General features: G+C 43.9%; 1 protein-coding gene across 1 annotated transcript in view; it reads right to left on the bottom strand.

The window, feature by feature from the left end:
- Window positions 1-22,661, bottom strand: part of LOC128259720 (teneurin-m) — a 129,207-nt gene that overhangs the window by 44,122 nt on the left and 62,424 nt on the right. Inside the window, 1 exon segment of the mRNA XM_052992270.1 lies at window positions 4,754-4,933. Within this exon segment, the coding sequence (XP_052848230.1) occupies window positions 4,754-4,933 (180 nt within the window).

Below are 22,661 nucleotides of genomic sequence, written 5' to 3'. Positions count from 1 at the left end.
TTGTGCAGCCGGGTAACATTATTTTAATTAACATATTTACGCGAGGCGGGGGATAATCAGACACAAACAAAAGCCGAGTCACTCTCCCACATACGGTCCGTGTGCATTGCAATTTTAATTATACACACAACACCCAGCACCCAGCACCCAGCACCCAGCATAGATGCCACAGCGGCAAATCTTGTGGCACAAGCAATGCAATGTTGCCGACTGAAAATCATTAAAAATTGTTTGCGAAGGGCGAAATCATTAAAAACATATAAATTATGCAGGCACACCACCCCACCCCACCCCACCCCACCAGCCATGCACATGCCTGCCTCATAATTATGCAGCATATAAATGCCACCAGAAAGGACGAAGGATGCGAAGGATGCCGGGGACGCAGGCAAACATTGTTTTGTTAATATTCTGCATGACTTCGCTGCATATTTTCGTGAGGAGGCCAGGCCGGGCCAAGACGAGAAGGATTCAAAGTAAATTTCGTATGCGCATCTGAAAGTATGCTTTAAGAAATTCAGGAGCCCAGACAGGGGAAAACTTAACCCGTATCCCTGCGCCTAATTAAGTCGCCTAAGAAGTAAAGTGCAGGCACCTTTACCCAACATTTTCGGCATCGTGCCGAGTGCCCCGAAATTTGAGGTATTTTGCCCAAAAAACCCCAACCCCTTGGGTCGTTCGTTTCCATCGCACTCAATATCAATAAATCCCGCAACAATCTGCATTCAAAAATCAAAGGATACACACAGGCACGGAGCGGGGCACACGGGAAGACGGGCCAGACAGGCCAACATAAAATGCCAATTTCTAGTTGCCAAATGGTTATTGCCTGGTCTATAAATGCAGCAACAGCCACAGCCACAGCAACAGCAGCAGCAGAAAAACAACTGCCGGACTTTAATTCACGTACGAGGACCGAATCGGCCACGGCGCTTACCTATGGCCAAAGTCAAACCCAAAGCCAGAGCCATAGCCATAGCCAAATGCATGTATGCTGATATATGCACACTCGCACACTCGCACACACTCACTCGCAGGCCATATATAGCATATATATGTCTGGCAAGTTAAGTGCCAAGCGGAACACGAAGGCAATTTGTTGCGTCACAAAAAATGGCAGTCGAAACGTAGATCGAATGGATATGGCCAATATTCCGCCTCCCTTACCGCTCTCCTCCTCCTCCTCCTCCTCCTCCTCCTCTTCCGCTGCAGACAAAATTAAAATTGTGCGTGAAAACTGCGGGATAAAGGATATGCCACATACCCGTTCAACGGGCGCCAAGGAAAGGAGCAGCAGAGTGGCCCGTACTTAGCAGGCATAAAGTATAAATTACTATGCTGCGCCATAATAAATTTCAGTTTGCGTAAAAACGTTAAATTTATATACACTATATAGGGCTGGCAAAGGGGTGCTGCAGCTACGCCGAAATGGGGCAAAAACCCATTATGAATGAATTTAGTAGCAGCAGAAGAAGCAGTTGCAAAAACCAAAACGTGCCGGCTCCTACTCTATCCATATCTCATGGCCCCTCACTATTCCCCTCTTTATATTTATACAAATTTAAAGCACTTTCTGGGGATCCCCACAGCCCAAAGAGTGGGAGCGGAGGTCAGTTGAGGTTTTGGAAAAATGCTCGCAAATTTACGAGTATTTCCATGGCTGGCAGCAGCGATAAACCAGAACCAGAACCAGTCGAAAGCAATAACGACCGGCCAATAGACAGTGAACTAGACTCTCGACTTTCGACTCCCGCCCCTCCAACTTCGAGCTTTGAGCTCCGAGCTCCGAGTCTCGCCTCGACTGGACTGCACTGGACGGTGCAGAGTGGGCTGAAGGACACACGGGCGGAGACAGGACCTGCGCCCAGACGACGGGGGCGTGGCGGGCTCTAGTCTAGGCGCTTGAACTAGCCTGGCCTTCTGGGAGTGTGGAAGCAGGCGGTCAATGACAGCGGAAAGTTTTTCTGCAAACTAACCTCGAAAGTGATGAAAAATTAAAGCCACAGGATGGGGAAAGTGGCCAAGTGGGCAAGTGGGGAGCAGTGCATACTGCCGCATCAAAATGCCGCAATGGCCTGTTATTATAATAAAAACGAAGCAGGCAATGGTTGAGACCGCACTAGACGAGATGTGGGACTGAAAAGTTTTTAGACAACAGCGGAAGTCGTTTGCATTTGCACGGTCAATGCTCAGTCGTCCTTTCAAGTGCATAGCACAGCGATTGTAGCCGGGCCAAAAGGTCCCCTCGCGGGTCATTAACAATTTAAGGTGTAAAGTACGGTCCAATCAGCACGTGAATCTGGCCAGCGCTTTATCAAAGCTTCAAAGGGGCAGTCAGGGAACGGGCTTCGGATCGGGATCGGATTCGGAATCAGAATCAGGAGCAGCTGCCGCTTGGTAGGCTCCCAAATCACAGTGTGTCGACTTTTGTTTGGGATGCTCCACTCCAGATGCTCGTTTTTTACGCGCTGGCTGTGGCAATTTATGCAATTTTTCTGCCGGGATGTGCACATATATTTTTAACTGCTGGCCAAACTTTTGTTTCGCTCCCTGGTGGGTGTGTGTGTGTGTTTTTGCGCGTCTGCATCGGTGATTGTACACGCGTGTGTATCCAATCGTGCAGAATGCCCATATTTATATGTATTTGCATATGGTGCATAAGCATTTTTTCATGCCCCGTGCAGAAGCTCACCCAGAAGTTTTAAGCTACGTGCATGGGAGCTAGAGCTATCGTATTACGGACAAAGTTTTCCTGAAAAATATCGTAGGCCGTCGTCCCCCATTTGGCTCTGCCTGATTCATTCATTCATTTGCAAGTTATGCTCCTACTCGTTTTTCGGGCGCCAGAAGTCAACAAATAATATTTTCCATAAAAATTGGCACTGGTGGAAAAATTGAAATGAAAATATTCTCTGCTCTGTAAGGAGGCAGAGGCAGGAAGCGAATGAAGAGGCCGCTGCCAAATGTCATGTATTTGTGTGTGCCGTTTATGTTTATTCATACACTGCCATGTGTGTGCGGGTGTGTGTGCAGGGCAACCTGAATCTCAATTCGATATAGAATTTAATCAATATTTGTGTTACGATGACAACAGCAGGGATCCCCTGCTGGGCATCCCCCTCTGCCGCATACTTTGCGGCTGGCAGGTTAGAATGTTTATCAATTTATGCATAAATGCAAATAGAATTTCATAAATAGTCATTTAATTGCACTTTGGGCCCGCAGGAGAGGGACGGGGAACGGGGGACGTTGGCCTATAAACGATATGCAAAATGCAAATTGGCGGCCAGAAAGAACACTTAGGCAGTGTCATATGCAAAGTCCATCTGCCGCATTGATGAGCCGGGGAATGTGTGCGACGGCGACTGCAACTGCCAGGTTAAAGAGCCACAAATTCCCAAACGGCCTAAAACTCTGCATTCAATCCAGGCCACCGACGGCTGGGCCACGAAAGTTTTGAAAGGCAGAAACTAAGCCAAATGCCCGGCTTCGCTTTTGCAGGACTTGACAAAAAACAGGGAGCACACACACACACACACACACACACACAGAGAGAGACGGTGGGGAAATTATGTGGCACGCAGCAAAATCAAGACAAAACTCGACATATATACGATAACAGTGTGTGAGCGAGCGTGTATATTTGCACAATGCAAAAGGAAAACAAAAGGCGGCATAAAGCAAATACATAGGCAGCAGTAGAAACAGCAGCAACAGCAGCCCGAAAGTGTGCTACACAAATGTATACGCACGAGACTGGCTGTCCGATAGAAGGGGGAGAAGTGGGACGGCTGGGCGTGGCAGCTGGGCAACAATGAGCTTTGTTTATTTCTATTCTTTGCTTTTCTTTTCTCTTCGTTACTTTCTCGCATTTCGTTGATACTTCTGGGCAGGCGGCCAAGTGTATGCAGAATGCATCAAGTATACGCACCGTAGCGGTCTGCCTAATGAAAGTCCGTTGATAAGGCTTCAATCAATTAATAGATCCATAAATGCCCTCTCCATAAAGCTTGGACCCGTTTACATAACATATCTTCGGACGGACATTGTGAGCCGCAGTTGTTTGTCAGTTTTTTCCGGGTTTCTGTTTAGGCCCCTGCGGTCGTTTGGCTTTTTTTTTTTCGTTTTTTTGGGCTGCCGTTGCCATTGCCATTGCCATTGCTGTTGCTGCTGCCAACTATTTTCACTCCACTTTCGAATGTTTTTATCCCTAAAGCCTGCTTGCGGATATGCATAGAGCGAAAAGACAAACAAAACCAACTCAAACCGAACTGAACCGAGCCCAGAGGAAAAAAGGCCAAGAACATTGTTGGAAAAACAATAAATGGCAAATGTATGGCGGCATTTTAGGCGCATGGCGCATAGGAAACAAAGAGCTGAAAATTTGCAAAATGCTGCGGCCTTTTCCCTTCCGCCGGCCGGTTCGATTTTTTTTTTTTTTGTGTTTTGCATTTTTATAGCAATATGGCAAATGGAATTTTTGTGCTCTATGCGAGCGCTAAACATTTAAATGAGTCAAGTGGCTTTTTGATGGTCGCCCCGGAATGGGGAGGTTTTGGGTTCGCTGCGGGTTGGATTTGCATATGGCTGGAAAAATTGCTTTACGGAGGCTTTTATGCAGCCAGCTTTTGAGAGCGGGCGGACGAGCGGCCGAGCGGCACACTTTTCAAATGGGATTTATATGTAGATGGGGGTGGAGGTGGGGCGGTATGTGGATGTGAATGTGGATAACGATCTGTCGGGTTTTACTCACTTAGATTTCCACTAGGAATGTAAACGTTGCCCGATGGCGTTCGCACCAAACAAGATGGCTCAAAGTCAACGTCATTGGGATTGTTAACGGTTAAACGACCATTTTGCATGCGACTCATTGTCGGATTACGCGGCGGTACATCCGGGGGGGCCGTTGGCGTGACTCCTTCCAGGAGGAAGCCTGAAAAAGTTTGCAAAAATACGGGGAGCGTTAGTCGGGCGTGCCACAAAATATTTGCACACCAGCGAGTGAAGTGCTTAAATCGAGAACTTATTTTTAGCTTAATTGCATTTGAGAGCCGGGGCTCACTGGCAAAATAACCGAACCGATGACAAATCGCATTTGTTCGCCCTTCGCTCTCCAACGTTTAGCATTCACTGTGTGAATGGCGAAATCAATGCACATTTGGCACTAAAAGTATTTCGTGAATTTTTAAACTACAAATGGATTTAGTGGTGGCATGGCGAAATTGACGAAATGGCGAAATGGCGGGAGGGCGCTGCAATCAGTTCGCATTGAAAGCCAGGCACAAAAATCAGGCGAAAGGAACAAATCGAAATGAAATTATTTAACAGCATAGAAAATTCAATTTGTCTCCTTCTGCAGTCCCTCCTTTTGGGGCGTTTGCTAAACAAACAGGCCCGGGAAACTCGCACACAAATGCGATGGAGCGACGGGCGGTAGAAATAGATACGAAACTGTAAAACTGAAAATTACCAGGCAAGAGGCAATTTCCAAATCGAGTAACAAGATATAAATAAAAATAAGGGAAAACATTCAAATGAAATTCAATTTGCACGCTCAAAAATTTCAATGCCGAGCGAAGGCGACGATGAGCACGTGGATGGAGAAAATCGAGTGCCGAAATGCCTTTGATACTCACCCACACACAGTCGCCCCAAGGGTGTCGGTGTATGTGTCGGTGTATTGTGTGTGTGGCCCCCACCCCTCCTCTTCACTTCTTGCGCTGTAATAAATTTCAAAAGCATTCGCATTCACTCGCATAGAAAATTTTAAGCTCAGTTTGTAGGCTTAAAAAGCATTTCGAGGGCGGCATAGGCGTGGAAGGGGGCGGGGCGGTGCCGAGCAAACAGGATGCTCGACAAATTCAAACGCCAAAAGCAAAAGAGGATAGAACAGCGGAAAGAATGCCCAATAAAAAGCGGCAACAAACGGAAGCGCCAACGGCCAAGGAACGAAATTTCAAATTTGTTGAGATTTGCCGGGCGCGAAAATCGTACCAGTCCCCTTCCCCTTCCCCATGCCCTTGCCATCGTCCTTTTCCCGCCCCACGAAATCCTCCTAATCCGCCCTCTAAGGACCCGGTGTGCGTGTGTGAGCTGCCCCTGGCTTAGGCGCTTCGTCCTGGCAGCTCCTTGCGGAGCCTCCTTTGTCCTAATCGCATTGCGCTAGGCCGAGACAATTCCCGTCCTCCTGCTGCTATTTTTTTCGGCGCTGCTCTAAGCTGGACAAGGGGCAGGAGCCAGAAGAAGAAGAATCTGGGCGCACAAGTGGCCACTGGCCTGGCGGTGGGAAACTTAAGCTGCGGAAAATATGACACCAAGTTGTCTGCCTGCTGCGCGGATTGCCGCAGGGCCTGCGCATTATCGTTATAATGAAAGGCGCCTCGCTCTTCACTACCGGAAACAACAACGAATGCCTGCCAGCAAAGATTATTTCACGCGGTTAAACACAGCAGCACAAGCGCCAAAAGTTGCCCCAAAAATGCTCACTCAAAATTGGCAGCGGGAATGTTGCTCTGCCGGTCGGTCATCTGTGATTAAAATTGGGCGGAGAATATTTGTGGACTTTAGTCTTTGCTTTGCGTGTAATTAGATTTTGGATTTGAGGCGCTTATTGTTGAAGCGGGCAAAATGGAAATGGAAATGGAAATTGGCCGCCAACGATCCGCGGTGCGTATGAAATTGGCCTTGTTCCATTATCCAACTTATCATTAACTAGGGAAAGTTGCACTGCTCGACGCTGCAGTGCCCTCCAATTAAGTCGCCATCAAGCGCAAAAGTTAAGCTAAAGTAGCTAACCAAGCCCCATTTGCATGCACAGGCGATGGCGTCATTTAAATACACATAAGATCTGGGGAGACGGGTAATGGAGAGAAGCTTGTGGCGTGCTGCATGCATTAGTTTAATATTAAGCAAGAGCAAAAATGTTCATTCTTTTACAGATCATCTGGCGGGCATATTGGTACTTTCGGTTAAAAACATTAATAATTGTAGGTAGCGAGTAAATTTAGTCAGAAATAAACAGAAATAAATTCAATTGACTAAATAAACAAGTTATTTTTGTATTATTTAATTAAGTTTGCAACTGGCAGGTTTATATGGCGCATTGAAGGGTATCTTCACGTCGTTCCCCTCGACTTGGCCAAGTCAAGGGCTTAGCCAAAAGGCAAAAAAAAGACAACAGCGACGACAATGGCCACGTTCTGGGCCAAACGAAAGTGGCTAGCAGAGAGGATTCTGCACTGGCCGTGGCTGCTGTCGCCTGTTTGCCTGCCAGTTGGCATCCGCATCCACATCCGCATCCACATCCGCATCCACATCCGCATCCACATCCTCATCCGCATCCGCATCTTCATCCCCATCCCCATCCACATCGCCATCCGCATTTATATCCACATGCAGACAGGCGTAGAGGAGCTGCCATGAACCGGGAGCCAATGCGAATGCCAAGCGACCACTTAAAGCGCAGTCGGAGGCAAGAAGCAGGAGAAGATGTGGCAGGATGGGATGGGCTGCCATGGGATGTAGTGGGATGCTGTGGCAGAAGCAGAGCCAGGCGAATGAACAACGGGCAACTACTGGGAATGGCGCTGATAAGCAGCTTATCTTCATTTCTACAACCCCCAGCGTTTATTTTTCCCCTCCGCTGTTTGTTTGTGTGGCTCCTGTTGTTGTTGTTTCTCTGCTGGCGCTTCTGTTGCCGTTGTCATTTTGAATGCGAATGCGAATGCGTTGTAGTTGTTGCTATAGCTATAGCTGGAGCGTAGTTGTTGCTGCTGCTGTTTTTAGGGTACGCAAAATGTGTAATGGCATTTCGTCAGGCGGAGCATGAAAAAGCGAGGCGAGCTTTAGTGATAGCCAGAGCGGGGCGGGGGCGCCGGGGGGGTTGGATGCCAATGTTGCCCCTCCCCCCCCTAGTGTGTATGTGACAAAGCGAATTTTCCTGCTGGGCTTGCTTTGTTTCCTTCTGCTTGCCACTCTTTTGCCCTGCCATTTTTTGGTTATGCTTTTTTGGCTTGCATTTTAATGCTTTTATAATGCACTCAGCAAAACAAAAAGCCAGCCACAGACCGAAATGTTAAATCGGCGAAAATGGCAAACAGTAATTCGCAAGTTCCCTGCCAAACTGAAGACGATTTGGCGACGTGACGTGTGCATCGAGTCCAGGAAAACTTCAATTAGGGATCCAATCGGGCCCGGAATGAAAACATTCAAGCAGTCGAGTGAAATATGTTAATTAAATTAAGGGGGCTGGGTGGCAGACTGCTGGCTGGGGGCATCGAAAAGCGACACCAGCTGCTTGTGGCATGCCAACAAAGGGCAGTGGGGAGTGGGGGCATGCCAACACCTTCGGCAGCGGCAAATTCTTCCACAGCTCCCGACTCCCTTGACGAGAGAGAAATGTAAAACACTTTTGGTATGACAGCTGAAATGCCAGTTAAGCATGAATGGCTGCCAGCAGAGTTACTGGCGGCGTGAAGCTGAAGCTGTAGCTAAAGCTGAAACAGAAGCTGAACCGGAGTAATGAAAATGAGGCGACCTTCCTGCGTTCCCAGGTGGGCGGTTTCAGACTGACAACTGCTGAAGCGCTTCTTAACTACAGTTTCGTTCTCCAACTGTCCTGTTTTCCCTTTGCCCGAGTTAAGTGAGTGAGAAACGAAAGATAAAGGTGCCAGGCGGGAAATTGCATTGCAGTTGGGGTCCGATAAAGGTGATGACAATCGCTTAATCGATGGAGAATTCTGTTTTCTAGCTCATTACGTTGCAGTACCATCCATAATAACAATAATCCGGCGAGACAGCTATGCGGACAGGTAAATGCAAGCAGTCCACACCAAATCCCAATGAACAAATGCAAGTGCACATGTGTGCCACGCTGCGTATACGCAATATAGTGCTGTGAGCTGGAATTCAGTTCCCTAGGAAAAGACTGCTGCTGTTGCTGCCATTTTGTTGATAAGCAACAGCCATAGACAGAGGGTAGATGGAAAGGGGAGCAAACAAAAGGCGCCTAAACTGACAATTGGACGCTTTGTTTATAGCTTGTCTGTGTGTTAGGGGCCTGGGTGTGTGATTGCATCCAGTTAGAGGCCGACTTTGACCTGTGCCCACCCCTTGACCCCCGGGGTCTGGGCGGCGGCATTATGCGGGCCATCTGTATGCGTGTATGCGTCCACAGACCCTGTTTACACTGGCCCCCACACAGCCACCCAGGCTTGTATCTCTGTGCGTATTCGTGTGTTTGCACCGCCTGCGATTGACATATAAATAGGGCCGCAACACACACACTCGCACAATGTTGTCAAAGTTTAGTCGGGAATTCCTTGTGCCGGTCCGGTCAAGTAATTCCTTTGCATAGGTGATTGTGTACAGTATATTAAATTGGAGTCTCGGCCAGGACCGATCTGAAGCTAAAGCTACAGCCCAACTATTTATGTCGCCTGTCATGTACCGCCCCCTCCCCCCCCCCACGCACACATGCAGACTTGGCCTTTGTGCGTCATTTGCAAAGCCCTGCGCATCCACAATCTTTGTTTGTCAAAGTTTTGCGCTCGCTCAGGAGATTTATTTAGTCGGGCTCACAAAACTTGGATTTACTTCGACACAATTGTCAGCTTAGTCACGTTTCATGTGTCGACGGATCCAGGCGACCGGGATATCTACTCACAGGGCCAAGGAGGAGCAGGGAGCAGGGAGCAAGGAGCAAGGAGCTACGCTAATGCTAAACACGACATAAAGGTAGAAAGCCAAAGGCACGCGATGCGAATATTTTAACGGGCCAAAAGCAGAGCGGCAAGAAGGAGGCGGCGAAGAAAAACAAGAAGTTTACGCTTTGTTTGCGTTAGTTTCAATTTTGTGTGCTAGTTAACCGCAGTTTTAGTCCCTGCTGCTGGCGAGGATTAAACTTTGATTCGAGCCTGCCACGTTTTCTGCCACATTGTGCCCCTACACAGCCTTTGGGCACCGACCGCCTATAAATCCTTCTGCAGCTGCAGCTAATCTAATTCCAGCACTGACCCGGTTTGCTTAGGAGCCATCCACCCAAAACTAACTCTGGCAGCTGTCGAGCGGTCTTTGCCACCGCGCCAGAGAGACAGAAGAGAGAGAGAGAGAGAGAGAGACGAAACGCGACGCTGGTTAATTGATGTTGTGGCATGCAAAGTTCAGCAGACGACCGCAAGCCAGCCGATTTGAGTTCATTTTTTCGTTTCGTCCTACTTGGTGGCAAGTGCCCCCGCCCGCTAATCCTATTAGACGGTGTCTCACCGCTCAGCTCAGTGTGTCGCATACTTTGCGGTTTTACTTTGTCGTATAGGGATAGGGTCGTGGATGGGCCACCCCAAAAACTCTTAAAGCCTTAAAGCGCCAACTCAATTGTGGGCCTGGCATAACTTGGGGCGCTTTGTCACGCGGGAACGTAATAAACGTCAAGTGACAGTTTCGGAAAATTGCAAGTTCTCAAGATTTATTTGCTCCGACGCAGCCCAGTAGTCAAAAGTTTTCGGGCAAATGAATGGTGGAAAAAGCGGCGAAAATGAAATCTAATTTAACGCTTTATTTGACACATTTACCAATGCAAGTTGCCAGTGGAAGTTGCAGCAAAAGTGGGTCGACGCCGTTGCCTTTCGCCTTTCGCCTTTTGCCATTTTCCATTTGATTCGCTGGAAATTACAACGAAATTATAAGTGCTCCTTTGGCAAGGCTAAACTATGTGTGGGTGAATGGGAAAAGGAAATGCAGCGAAAAGTTTGTGCCGGATGCCGACCGAAAGTAGGCTATAGATAACTGACATTTGCTTGCGGCTCATTAACATTTCAAAGTGGCAGCCAAGGGGCCAAAACACACACTTTTCAGGCCATTTCTTTCTCGCCCTGCTTTCGCTGTCTCTGCGCCCGTCTCGCCATAATTCACGGCGTGTCAGGCGTGCTTAACCTTCTTCGTTGTACGTGTCGTAATGCCAGCCGAGGTGCTTGACATTTTTCGCGAACGCCCTCAGTTATGCAACACATTTTCGCAGGGCTTGGCCGAGGGGGTGGAAGTGGCAACGAGGGGCAACCATCATTGTCTGGCACTCTTTGGCACACACAATACAAAAGCCTACAAACAAATTAAGCATAAAATAAAAGCTTTATCTTTACATGTGTGTTTGTGTGCTTGTGAGCTGGTATGTGTGTGTGTGTGTGTGTGTGTGTGTGTGTGGGGCAGAAAACTTAAAAGCAAGTGGTAAAAGCGAAAGAGAAGAGTCGTCAGAAGGAGAAGGAGAATTCGTAGTTTCTTCAGCCCGCTGCTCTTGCAGCCGTCGGAAAAGTGCAGGCAGTTAAGCACTTTTGTCTCAATGAGTGTCAACAAGCGACCCGAGGAGGCGACGCGACACAAGTCAAGTGTGACACACCCATGCGAGTCCATACAGTGGTGGTCAAGAACAGGAGCCACCATCCATTGAGTTTTAAGAATCTATTTAACAATAAAATTTAATTTAAAAGACAAAAAAACTGGGCTGAGACCATTCTTTTCTTGAGAATATAAACAGTATAATCTTTTGTCAACTTCTTTTTTTTTAATCTTTTAAACACTTGTTACACCTTGTACATAAAAAGCATTGAACTGAGCAGTGCTAGTATTTTCACCGCAACTGTACATGTGGGTGTGTGGACCAAATAGAGGAAAAATAATCGCTCCATTAATGAGCCTCGGGCCAAGTGCAACAAGCTGTAATGGTTGCCTTGACCAAATTAAATGTCTAGCTTAAAAATATTTGTTTTGTTTACGCGCCTTACGATATTCACAACTACTCTGCAGCCCTGTTCGATAATATCGAGTATTGTGAGTATATCGAGTATCGAAAAGAAAAAATGAGATCAGCTGTTGGTGCAGTATCGAATTGCATCCACGTTTCCCAGAAAAAAACTTCGGCCACAACCTTTTCTTTTCCGTTTGCAACGTGAAGATAACCAGACGTACCAATTGGCCAGATCCTCAATTAAGCCCACATGATTAGTTAAATCTATAAAAATCAAGTGCATCCTATACCTCCGCATTCCAGTTAATTAATTAACATTTGCAATCATTTCAATTGGAATCGACATGGTAAATATTAACGGCAGACGCCGCATAAAAAGAACACTAAGGAATCACCAGCTTTAATTCCGTTCCGTCTAGGTTGCACTGGCTGTCAACTAATCGTGCCTTCGCAAACGGCCAGGTTACGTTGAAATACCAAACCAAGTCTTGGGGAACGGGCCCCAAAAATTGCATCAGTTCGCCTCAACCTCAAACCGGCATAAGCGTTCCGCTTCCCATCAGCCAGAGTGAGACCATCAAATCCGGTCCTCTGCCACTTCTGTGCCGATCAGCCGCGCGCCACAGCATTTCTATCACCACACACACAGACTCCTCCGGTGTCTTTCTCTACACTAGGATCGTGCAAGCAAAGAAACAGAATCACTAGTAGCTCCGGCAAGGGACGAAACCTTTACGGGCGGATTTGGAAAACTAGCACCGCCATGTAGAGACCGACAAGTTATCAGCCCTAACCCAGCTAATGCGCTCGGGTTATAAACTTCACCTTTAGATACCTAAGCAATATGTGCATATAAGCCTACGCGATCGTTTATGGCCAGACCCGACTGTGCCTTAGTCAGAACGACAACCAATACATTCTTCAGCTTTGTGAATTCACTCGCAGATTAGTTACGGAAACACACAACACTGTCTGGAAGTGCGCAAGCGATGCCATAAATCTTTCAGTGCAAATCGAATCAAAACAAAGGAAATAATGCGTACTCAAATTTCAGGAACTAATTATTTGCATTAAGTTAAATAAAACTTCCTCCCCATCCACTAAAGCACGGGACCAATCAACTCGTCATCCATGTATTCTTGAAGGCCTTCAACGAGGATTGGACGCGGGTAAGTGTACCCAAAAGAATGTATTCTAAATACGGTGAATCAATTTTAGCTTAATCCAAATATTAGTTCTGAACGTGTTATGCTTATACACCATCGATGATCCGTTACCGCGCAGTCAGTTACGTTCCTAACGGTTCTTTCTTTTGTTTTGATTATCCATCCGTAATTCGGCTATAACCGTCTGCATAAATCTGCATTGTGTTTGCATTATTTTAAAAAGGAAAATGTTTTGTTGTAATAATTAATCAAATACCTTTTCTTTTGCATATATATATATATATAATTTCTACGCCTTTTCAGCCAGTGTGTGTGTTTACGTACTGATCCAACATTGTGTATAAAGTTCATCAACAAAAAAAAAAACAAAAAAATGTAATATTAATAAAGTTAATAATTTCATAAGTAAATAGCTAACTAGTTAGAGACACAAAAAATGAAGTTAATTGAGAAAAAAAAAAGAGAAAAGAAAATCATGATGAAGCAGAACATTAACTGTACCGCAATTAATTGTTTGGTTTAGCTCCGACTTAATAAATCATTTGTAGTAACAATGCCTAAATTGAACATTATGAGTGAGTAGTTGATTTACTTGTGCGACCTGGGAATGTAAATATTTGATCAATCACACTTTGGGTTCTTTAATAATCCGTTCAAGGTTAAAGACATGGTAGGGTGGGTAGCGAATTCGCGTGAGTCAATCAACAGCTAAGACGTCACGCATATTATCTGGTTTCTGAAAAGTTCTACTTTATTCAATGATTTAAGTCAATTCGCCTAGTTGTTGCTTTGTTTGGTTTACCCGAGCAGGTAACCGCTTGAGTATTTCAACCATGATCGTGTGGTTATTTAGTTTCAGAAAGGGACTCTAAAAATTATTCTTAAGGTAATGTTAGGCAGAAGGGTCAGCAAAAACCCCCCCAATTCCCGGAAGAGCTAGAGATGACATGGGTCCCGCTCCGCTGTACACTCAGCTGTCTAATTTAGTTTCTATGGACTAAAAATAAACTTTTATTTTCAGTGTATATAAACCATTACATAAGTATTGGCGCCCAAACGTGTGGGGCAATTTATTGTTTGCTTTAATTTACAAAGGAGATAATATATTTAGTCCCAATTTGCTAGTGAAAAAAAAAAAAAAAAATCTAAAATAACACAAATTCTTTTGCGTTCTGGTTTCTAGGATATCGAATGGGTTAGCGTGAGCTGATTTATATCGACCAGAGAGAAGGTTAGGGAATTTTTTTTAAATTTGTTAATACCATCTTAATGTATTGATGGACATCTCAAAATAACGTTGCTGAAACAAAACACTCAGTCAACATTAGAACGGAGAGCCACAAGATTCACTAGACATTTAAGCTCGGTTGCGTTTCGATGAAATTAGTTAGATTTTGCTACAGCACCCAAGGTCAATATATTTAATACGCATCTGGATATCGCAGGTTCAAGACAGTGGATCAACACGACCGATGGTAGGCAATATTAGGACAGGGAACTGTAGTAGATAAAACTGTTGTCATCATAATTTTTATGGGAAAAGTTGTGTTTAGCAGGTATTCATTTGGCAGTCCCGCGATTAGCTGGAATACAAGAAGTATACGTAAGTGTGCATTGTCCGTTAACCCCGATTGGCTAAACGTTGAACTAAAGCTAGCATTGCTACTCATAGATAGATTCAATAGCCAGAATATTTTAATTAAATGCAATAGTAATAAACAAAATCAAAAAAAAAAAAAAAAAAAAAAAAAAAAAAAAAAAACCAAAACAGAAAGAGGAAATTCGAAACCAGGTAAAACAAAGATCAAATTTTTATATTCCCAAAAAAGGTCAAAGCAAAGAGAAAATAAATTTATAGATAAAAATACAAAGATTAAACCCAAAAATGCCAATTCAACATTCTCCAGATAGAAGCTTAGCGCCAGCTACTAATCAAAATGTGTGCTTAATTTGCGAAAAGGCAATGACTGATACGCAGCCATGCGTGATGACTATTTGCAAGCATGTGTTTCATAAAACTTGTATTGACAACAGGTTTCATCCGGATAGGGAGAATGTATGCCCCTCCTGTCTGGAAAAGGTGGTGGTAAAAGATTTGAAAGTGGTGGTAGGAAATTTTTCCCCGGAGAAGAACGAAGACCCAAGTCAAGGACAGAATCGACGTCCAATTACTAGATCAGTGAATCGGTTACTTGAATTAGGAACATCACCACGAGAGACCGAATTGGAACAACAGGAACGGCAACAGAACGTTGGTCAAGGAATTATTCCTGGCACAAGTAATAGAGGTACTCGGGGTAACACTAATAATTTGGATAGAGGTTCTTATGTGCGAAGAGGTGGAAGACGAGGAAGACACCCACGTCAATACCATCGGAGCGAAGACAATTTAAATGACGATAATTGGTCACAGCCAGATATTGAGTTGATAGTTAGGGAAACGGTGATGAGAATGATGAATTCGGTATCCATTAGAAACGTGTTGAGTGGACAGGAAAGTCAACAGCAGGGAAGAGCGGCTTCTGATGACCAAAGTCCGAGGTCCCAACAGATATCATCCCACCTCGCTACCAATAAAGTAGCCGATATCATTCAGAAATGGGGTGTGCGTTTTGAAGGTACTTCTGAGGGGTTGTCGGTAGAAGAATTTTTATACCGAATGCAAGTTTTGACTCGAGAACATCTCAATGGTGATTTTGTAGCACTCAGCAGAAACATTCATCAGTTGTTGGTGGGAAAAGCCAGTTCTTGGTTTTGGCGATTCCATAAGCGAGTAGACAACTTTGACTGGGAACAGTTTTGCTTCGCCCTACGTGCTCAATATAAAGAAAGTCGATCGATCACGGAGCTGCGCGAACAAATTCGTGCACGTAAACAGAAACCTGGCGAGTCCTTTGACTCATTTTACGAATCCATTTGTAAGCTAATGGACAAACTGTCTGTTCATTTCGAGGAAAGGGAATTAATTGAACTAGTGCAAGGAAATTTGCTTACTGATATGAAAGATAGATTACTCTTTGAGGAAATACATTCCATCGGACAGTTGCGTCGATTAGTACAAAGAGAGAACATTTTTTGCAAGATGCGGGAAAATCATTTCGTTTTTCGGGAAAGCCCAAGGAGTCCGCATTGCGTGTGTATGAGGTAGACGAGAATCCACTGACAGAAACCGAAAGCGAAGAGCAGGAAAAGGACATCTCAGCGTTGCAACGATTACCCTTAAAGATCATTTGTTGGAATTGCGATACAGCCGGCCATGTATGGGAAGACTGTTTAGCAGAACGTCGCGTGTTTTGCTACGGATGCGGAAAACCGCAAGTATACAAGCCAAATTGCCTAAACTGTAAGAATCGTTCGGAAAACCGCAAGGCGGGGGCATCCACCAACCAGAGGGTGTCCCAAGTGTAGACAATAAGCAGATTGATTATTCAGATAATATTAAGGAATTAGAAAATTTAAACGCTGAATTAAAAGATCTTCAGCCCGAGATTTTATTGAGTTTAGAAAAAAAGGAAGAATCCAGTGAAGTTCAAAATGCGTTTCGGCCATATGAAGAACGGCTTAGAAATTATTATTTAGTAAGAAATCGTATTTTTTATGAAAAGGAAAAACACAAAAAGAGGAATACAGTGCGCTTAAAAAATTATTATGTTAATTTAAGGAATAAGCAAAAGAAGGTAGTAGCTACCATTTTTCAGAATAGGTCGGATAGAAGAAGTTATGCAAGTGTTTCCTTTCTGAATTTTACAGAATGGGGATTGCTGGACACCGGAGCAAATATAAGCTGTATAGGATCAGACTTAGCTTTGCAGGATTTTAGTAGTTTTTCAGGATTTAAAACCATAGTATCACAAGTTAAAACAGCCGATGCTAAGCCGCATCAGGTCTCCGGAATTTTAAAAGTCACCATGACGTATAAGGAGAAATCACAAGATATTGAACTATATGTGATTCCGACCATTGCGCAGAGACTTATCTTAGGAATCGATTTTTGGAGAATTTTCGAATTAGCACCCAAAATAATAGGATGCATAGAAAATTCGCAAGTAGAGAGTTCGCAGGTCGAAGATTCCTACCCACTAAATGAGACCCAGCGGCAACAATTAGAAGCGGTAATGGAATTGTTTCCTAATTTTGCGAAACAGGGCCTAGGTCGCACATCCCTAATAAGGCATCACATAGATGTCGGGAAAGCCACTCCAGTTAAGCAGAGACACTATCCCGTTAGTCCAGCTGTCGAAAAGGTCCTGTACGCTGAAATAGATCGTATGTTAGAGCTTGGGGTAATAGAGCCATCAACAAGTCCTTGGAGTTCACCAATTCGTATGGTAATTAAGCCGAATAAAGTCCGCCTTTGTTTGGATGCTAGAAAATTAAATGAAGCAACTAAAAAAGACGCATATCCATTGCAGAGCATAGAAGGTATTTTCTCCAGGTTGCCTAAAGCCAATATTATTAGTAAATTGGATCTAAAGGATGCCTATTGGCAGATTCAGTTAACTGAAGAAGCAAAGCCACTTACGGCTTTCACCGTGCCTGGACGCGCATTATATCAGTTTGTTGTAATGCCTTTCGGCTTATGTAATGCACCATCCACAATGTGCCGTCTCATGGACGATTTGATTCCTCCAGATCTACGGCATTGTGTGTTTGGATACTTAGACGATCTATGCGTGGTCACGGAGGATTTCCAAACCCATTTGTCTGTACTCATACGAATCGCAGATCAGTTTCGAAAGGCCAATCTAACGTTAAACATAAGCAAAAGCCATTTCTGTGTTACTAAAGTCAATTATCTGGGTTATATAATTGGAGAAGGAGGTATTACCACGGATCCGGCCAAGATATCATGTATTTTAAACTGGCCATCCCCTCGAAATATAAAACAAGTTAGAGGATTTTTAGGAGTTTGTGGCTGGTACCGCCGTTTTATTTCGAATTTTGCTGAGTTGACGTTTCCCATAACTGAACTTTTAACAAAAAGCAAGCCCTTTAAGTGGTCACCGGAAGCGCAGAAAGCCATGGATGCACTAAAAGCCAAACTTACCTCTGCCCCGGTATTACATAATCCTGACTTCACGAAGAAATTCTTTCTCCATTGCGATGCAAGTGATTTTGGTATTGGTTCAGTTTTAGTACAATTATCAGAATCGGGAGATGAGAGACCAATTGCCTTTATGTCCAAGAAGCTTTCTAAAGCACAGAGAAATTATAGTGTCACGGAACGTGAATTGTTGTCCGTAATACTGTCCATTGAAAAATTTCGTTGCTATCTTGAGTTACAAGAATTCGAGGTAATCACTGATCATTCAAGCTTGATTTGGCTCATGAGACAGCAAAATGTTACAGGTCGACTATCACGATGGATATTTAGGTTACAGGGATTTAAATTCTCCACAACTCATCGTAAAGGAAAGGATAATATCGTTCCGGATGCATTGTCTCGGATGTGCGATAATCAAATCGAGAGCATAGAAATCGTTGGTCCACAAATCGATCTCGAATCGCCTTCTTTTAATGATGCTGAATATGTAGAGCTTAGAATGAGGGTGGAAGCAAATGTTGATAAATTTCCAGACTTACGAGTGCATGGAAAATTTGTTTACATTAGGACAGAGCATCCCTCAGGAAATACCGAGCAGGAAGCCAATAGCTGGAAACTCTGGGTTCCCGAAAAACTTCGAGCAGTTGCAATTTGGCAGGCACATGATAGTGTTGTTTCTGCGCATGGAGGTATTCAAAAAACGATCGAGCGGCTACGACGAAATCTTTTCTGGCCAGGGTTGTCCAAAGAAGTTCGAAACTATATCAATGCGTGTGAAATGTGTAAGCAAACCAAAGCTCCCAACCAAATTTTGAGACCGCCTATGGGTGAGCAAAGTGTTTCTCTAAGACCATTCCAACGTCTGTACATTGACCTTCTTGGCCCGTATCCACGCAGCAAGAGAGGATATACCGGATTATTGATTGTTTTGGACCATTTTAGCCGATATCACTGGCTCTGCCCATTGAAGAAGGGTACGACCGCAGTAATTAACAAGTTTCTATGTGAGCGAATTTTTTGTGAATTTGGGGTTCCGGAAACTATAATCAGTGACAACGGGTCACAATTTAAAGCTAAGGAATTTGAAGCAATGCTGACAAAATGGGGTATTCGGCATATTTACACAGCACTTTATTCTCCACAGAGTAATGCGGCAGAACGAGTTAATCGCTCCCTAATAGCAGCAATACGTTCATACCTCCGTCAAGATCAGACCGACTGGGATCTACATTTAACAAGCATTTCTTCAGCGCTTCGCTCAGCATTACATCAGTCCATAGGTTGCTCTCCGTATAAAGCACTATTCGGATTTAACATGGTTAATCATGGATCGGATTATAGCTTGTTAAAGAAATTATCACTACTAGAAGAATCCACTCGGCTAGAAAGAGTCGACCAATTAGCTTTATTACGCGAGGAAACTAAGAGAAATAGTCGTAAAGCCTACGAAACCAATGTTAAGCAATACAATCTCCGATCGAGACCAGTTACATACCGAGAAGGCCAAGAAGTTTTCAAACGCAACTATAACCTTAGTAACTTTAGTCAAAATTATAACAAAAAGTTAGCTCATTCATTTTCTAAGTGCAGAATAAAGAAAAAATTGGGTAATGCATTTTACTTATTAGAGACGTTGGCAGGAAAAGAAATCGGAACTTATCACGCCAAAGATATACGATCATAATTCCAGCTAATCATGTCTCCGATTACTCGACAGATTATCTGTGGTTGTAATGGTTGCCTTGACCAAATTAAATGCCTAGCTTAAAAATATTTGTTTTGTTTACGCGCCTTACGATATTCACAACTACTCTGCAGCCCTGTTCGATAATATCGAGTATTGTGAGTATATCGAGTATCGAAAAGAAAAAATGAGATCAGCTGTTGGTGCAGTATCGAATTGCATCCACGTTTCCCAGAAAAAAACTTCGGCCACAACCTTTTCTTTTCCGTTTGCAACGTGAAGATAACCAGACGTACCAATTGGCCAGATCCTCAATTAAGCCCACATGATTAGTTAAATCTATAAAAATCAAGTGCATCCTATACCTCCGCATTCCAGTTAATTAATTAACATTTGCAATCATTTCAATTGGAATCGACATGGTAAATATTAACGGCAGACGCCGCATAAAAAGAACACTAAGGAATCACCAGCTTTAATTCCGTTCCGTCTAGGTTGCACTGGCTGTCAACTAATCGTGCCTTCGCAAACGGCCAGGTTACGTTGAAATACCAAACCAAGTCTTGGGGAACGGGCCCCAAAAATTGCATCAGTTCGCCTCAACCTCAAACCGGCATAAGCGTTCCGCTTCCCATCAGCCAGAGTGAGACCATCAAATCCGGTCCTCTGCCACTTCTGTGCCGATCAGCCGCGCGCCACAGCATTTCTATCACCACACACACAGACTCCTCCGGTGTCTTTCTCTACACTAGGATCGTGCAAGCAAAGAAACAGAATCACTAGTAGCTCCGGCAAGGGACGAAACCTTTACGGGCGGATTTGGAAAACTAGCACCGCCATGTAGAGACCGACAAGTTATCAGCCCTAACCCAGCTAATGCGCTCGGGTTATAAACTTCACCTTTAGATACCTAAGCAATATGTGCATATAAGCCTACGCGATCGTTTATGGCCAGACCCGACTGTGCCTTAGTCAGAACGACAACCAATACATTCTTCAGCTTTGTGAATTCACTCGCAGATTAGTTACGGAAACACACAACACTGTCTGGAAGTGCGCAAGCGATGCCATAAATCTTTCAGTGCAAATCGAATCAAAACAAAGGAAATAATGCGTACTCAAATTTCAGGAACTAATTATTTGCATTAAGTTAAATAAAACTTCCTCCCCATCCACTAAAGCACGGGACCAATCAACTCGTCATCCATGTATTCTTGAAGGCCTTCAACGAGGATTGGACGCGGGTAAGTGTACCCAAAAGAATGTATTCTAAATACGGTGAATCAATTTTAGCTTAATCCAAATATTAGTTCTGAACGTGTTATGCTTATACACCATCGATGATCCGTTACCGCGCAGTCAGTTACGTTCCTAACGGTTCTTTCTTTTGTTTTGATTATCCATCCGTAATTCGGCTATAACCGTCTGCATAAATCTGCATTGTGTTTGCATTATTTTAAAAAAGGAAAATGTTTTGTTGTAATAATTAATCAAATACCTTTTCTTTTGCATATATATATATATATAATTTCTACGCCTTTTCAGCCAGTGTGTGTGTTTACGTACTGATCCAACATTGTGTATAAAGTTCATCAACAAAAAAAAAACAAAAAAATGTAATATTAATAAAGTTAATAATTTCATAAGTAAATAGCTAACTAGTTAGAGACACAAAAAATGAAGTTAATTGAGAAAAAAAAAAGAGAAAAGAAAATCATGATGAAGCAGAACATTAACTGTACCGCAATTAATTGTTTGGTTTAGCTCCGACTTAATAAATCATTTGTAGTAACAATGCCTAAATTGAACATTATGAGTGAGTAGTTGATTTACTTGTGCGACCTGGGAATGTAAATATTTGATCAATCACACTTTGGGTTCTTTAATAATCCGTTCAAGGTTAAAGACATGGTAGGGTGGGTAGCGAATTCGCGTGAGTCAATCAACAGCTAAGACGTCACGCATATTATCTGGTTTCTGAAAAGTTCTACTTTATTCAATGATTTAAGTCAATTCGCCTAGTTGTTGCTTTGTTTGGTTTACCCGAGCAGGTAACCGCTTGAGTATTTCAACCATGATCGTGTGGTTATTTAGTTTCAGAAAGGGACTCTAAAAATTATTCTTAAGGTAATGTTAGGCAGAAGGGTCAGCAAAAACCCCCCCAATTCCCGGAAGAGCTAGAGATGACATGGGTCCCGCTCCGCTGTACACTCAGCTGTCTAATTTAGTTTCTATGGACTAAAAATAAACTTTTATTTTCAGTGTATATAAACCATTACAAAGCTGACAACATGACCTAACCTAACCCAGCTATTTGGCTCGGTTTCCCTTGCATTTGTGTGTGTTTGGACCACTCGAGGGTTTAGTTTGTGGCCAGATATGGTCTTCTCTGCTTCTTGCTGAGCTCTTGCCTTTGTTTCCCTCGAACAATGGCTGCCTGGGAGAAATGGCGAAATGGGGACCTTACGAGAGACAAACAATTCTGGATGCCTTTAGAATTCCCAACTGGTTGAAGCAATTAGAACAATTTTAATGCTCTCGTACTCTCGTATTTTTATTCGCTTCTCGTTCAAAGGAACTTTTCTATTTTGATTCAAATTCTAATTGGATTCCATCTTTGGCAGCAATCTCATTCAATTTGCCAGCTGACAAAAGTTGCTATGCAAACGCGAAACATGAACGAGCTGGGCACCAGCAACAACAAATCATTATCGAAGTCCAACAACAAAGGACCAGGGAGTGGAAAACTTCTCGTCACGTGGGGCAAGTAAGAGAATAATGCGAGTACATGGAAAACTTTTCGGGGGAGGTGCTGGGATGAGGTGAGGGTATTTTCTTTTTTTTTTTTTTTTTTTGATGGAATGTCTGCCATGTATACATTACAAGTTTCGCGTTACGAATGTGGGAAAATCGGGGAGGGAGGCGAAAAGGGGCGGGAGGAGGGGATGGCCCTGTTCCCATCTCGGGGCAACTTTAATTGGAGCGACTTGAAAGCGAACTTTTCATTCTATTTCCATGTCGCCTTTCTAC

Source organism: Drosophila gunungcola (assembly GCF_025200985.1).
Source record: "Drosophila gunungcola strain Sukarami chromosome 3L unlocalized genomic scaffold, Dgunungcola_SK_2 000009F, whole genome shotgun sequence".
Lineage (NCBI taxonomy): Eukaryota > Metazoa > Arthropoda > Insecta > Diptera > Drosophilidae > Drosophila > Drosophila gunungcola.
The sequence above is the reverse complement of the archived record's forward strand: the minus strand, read 5'-3'. Positions and strand labels throughout refer to the sequence as shown.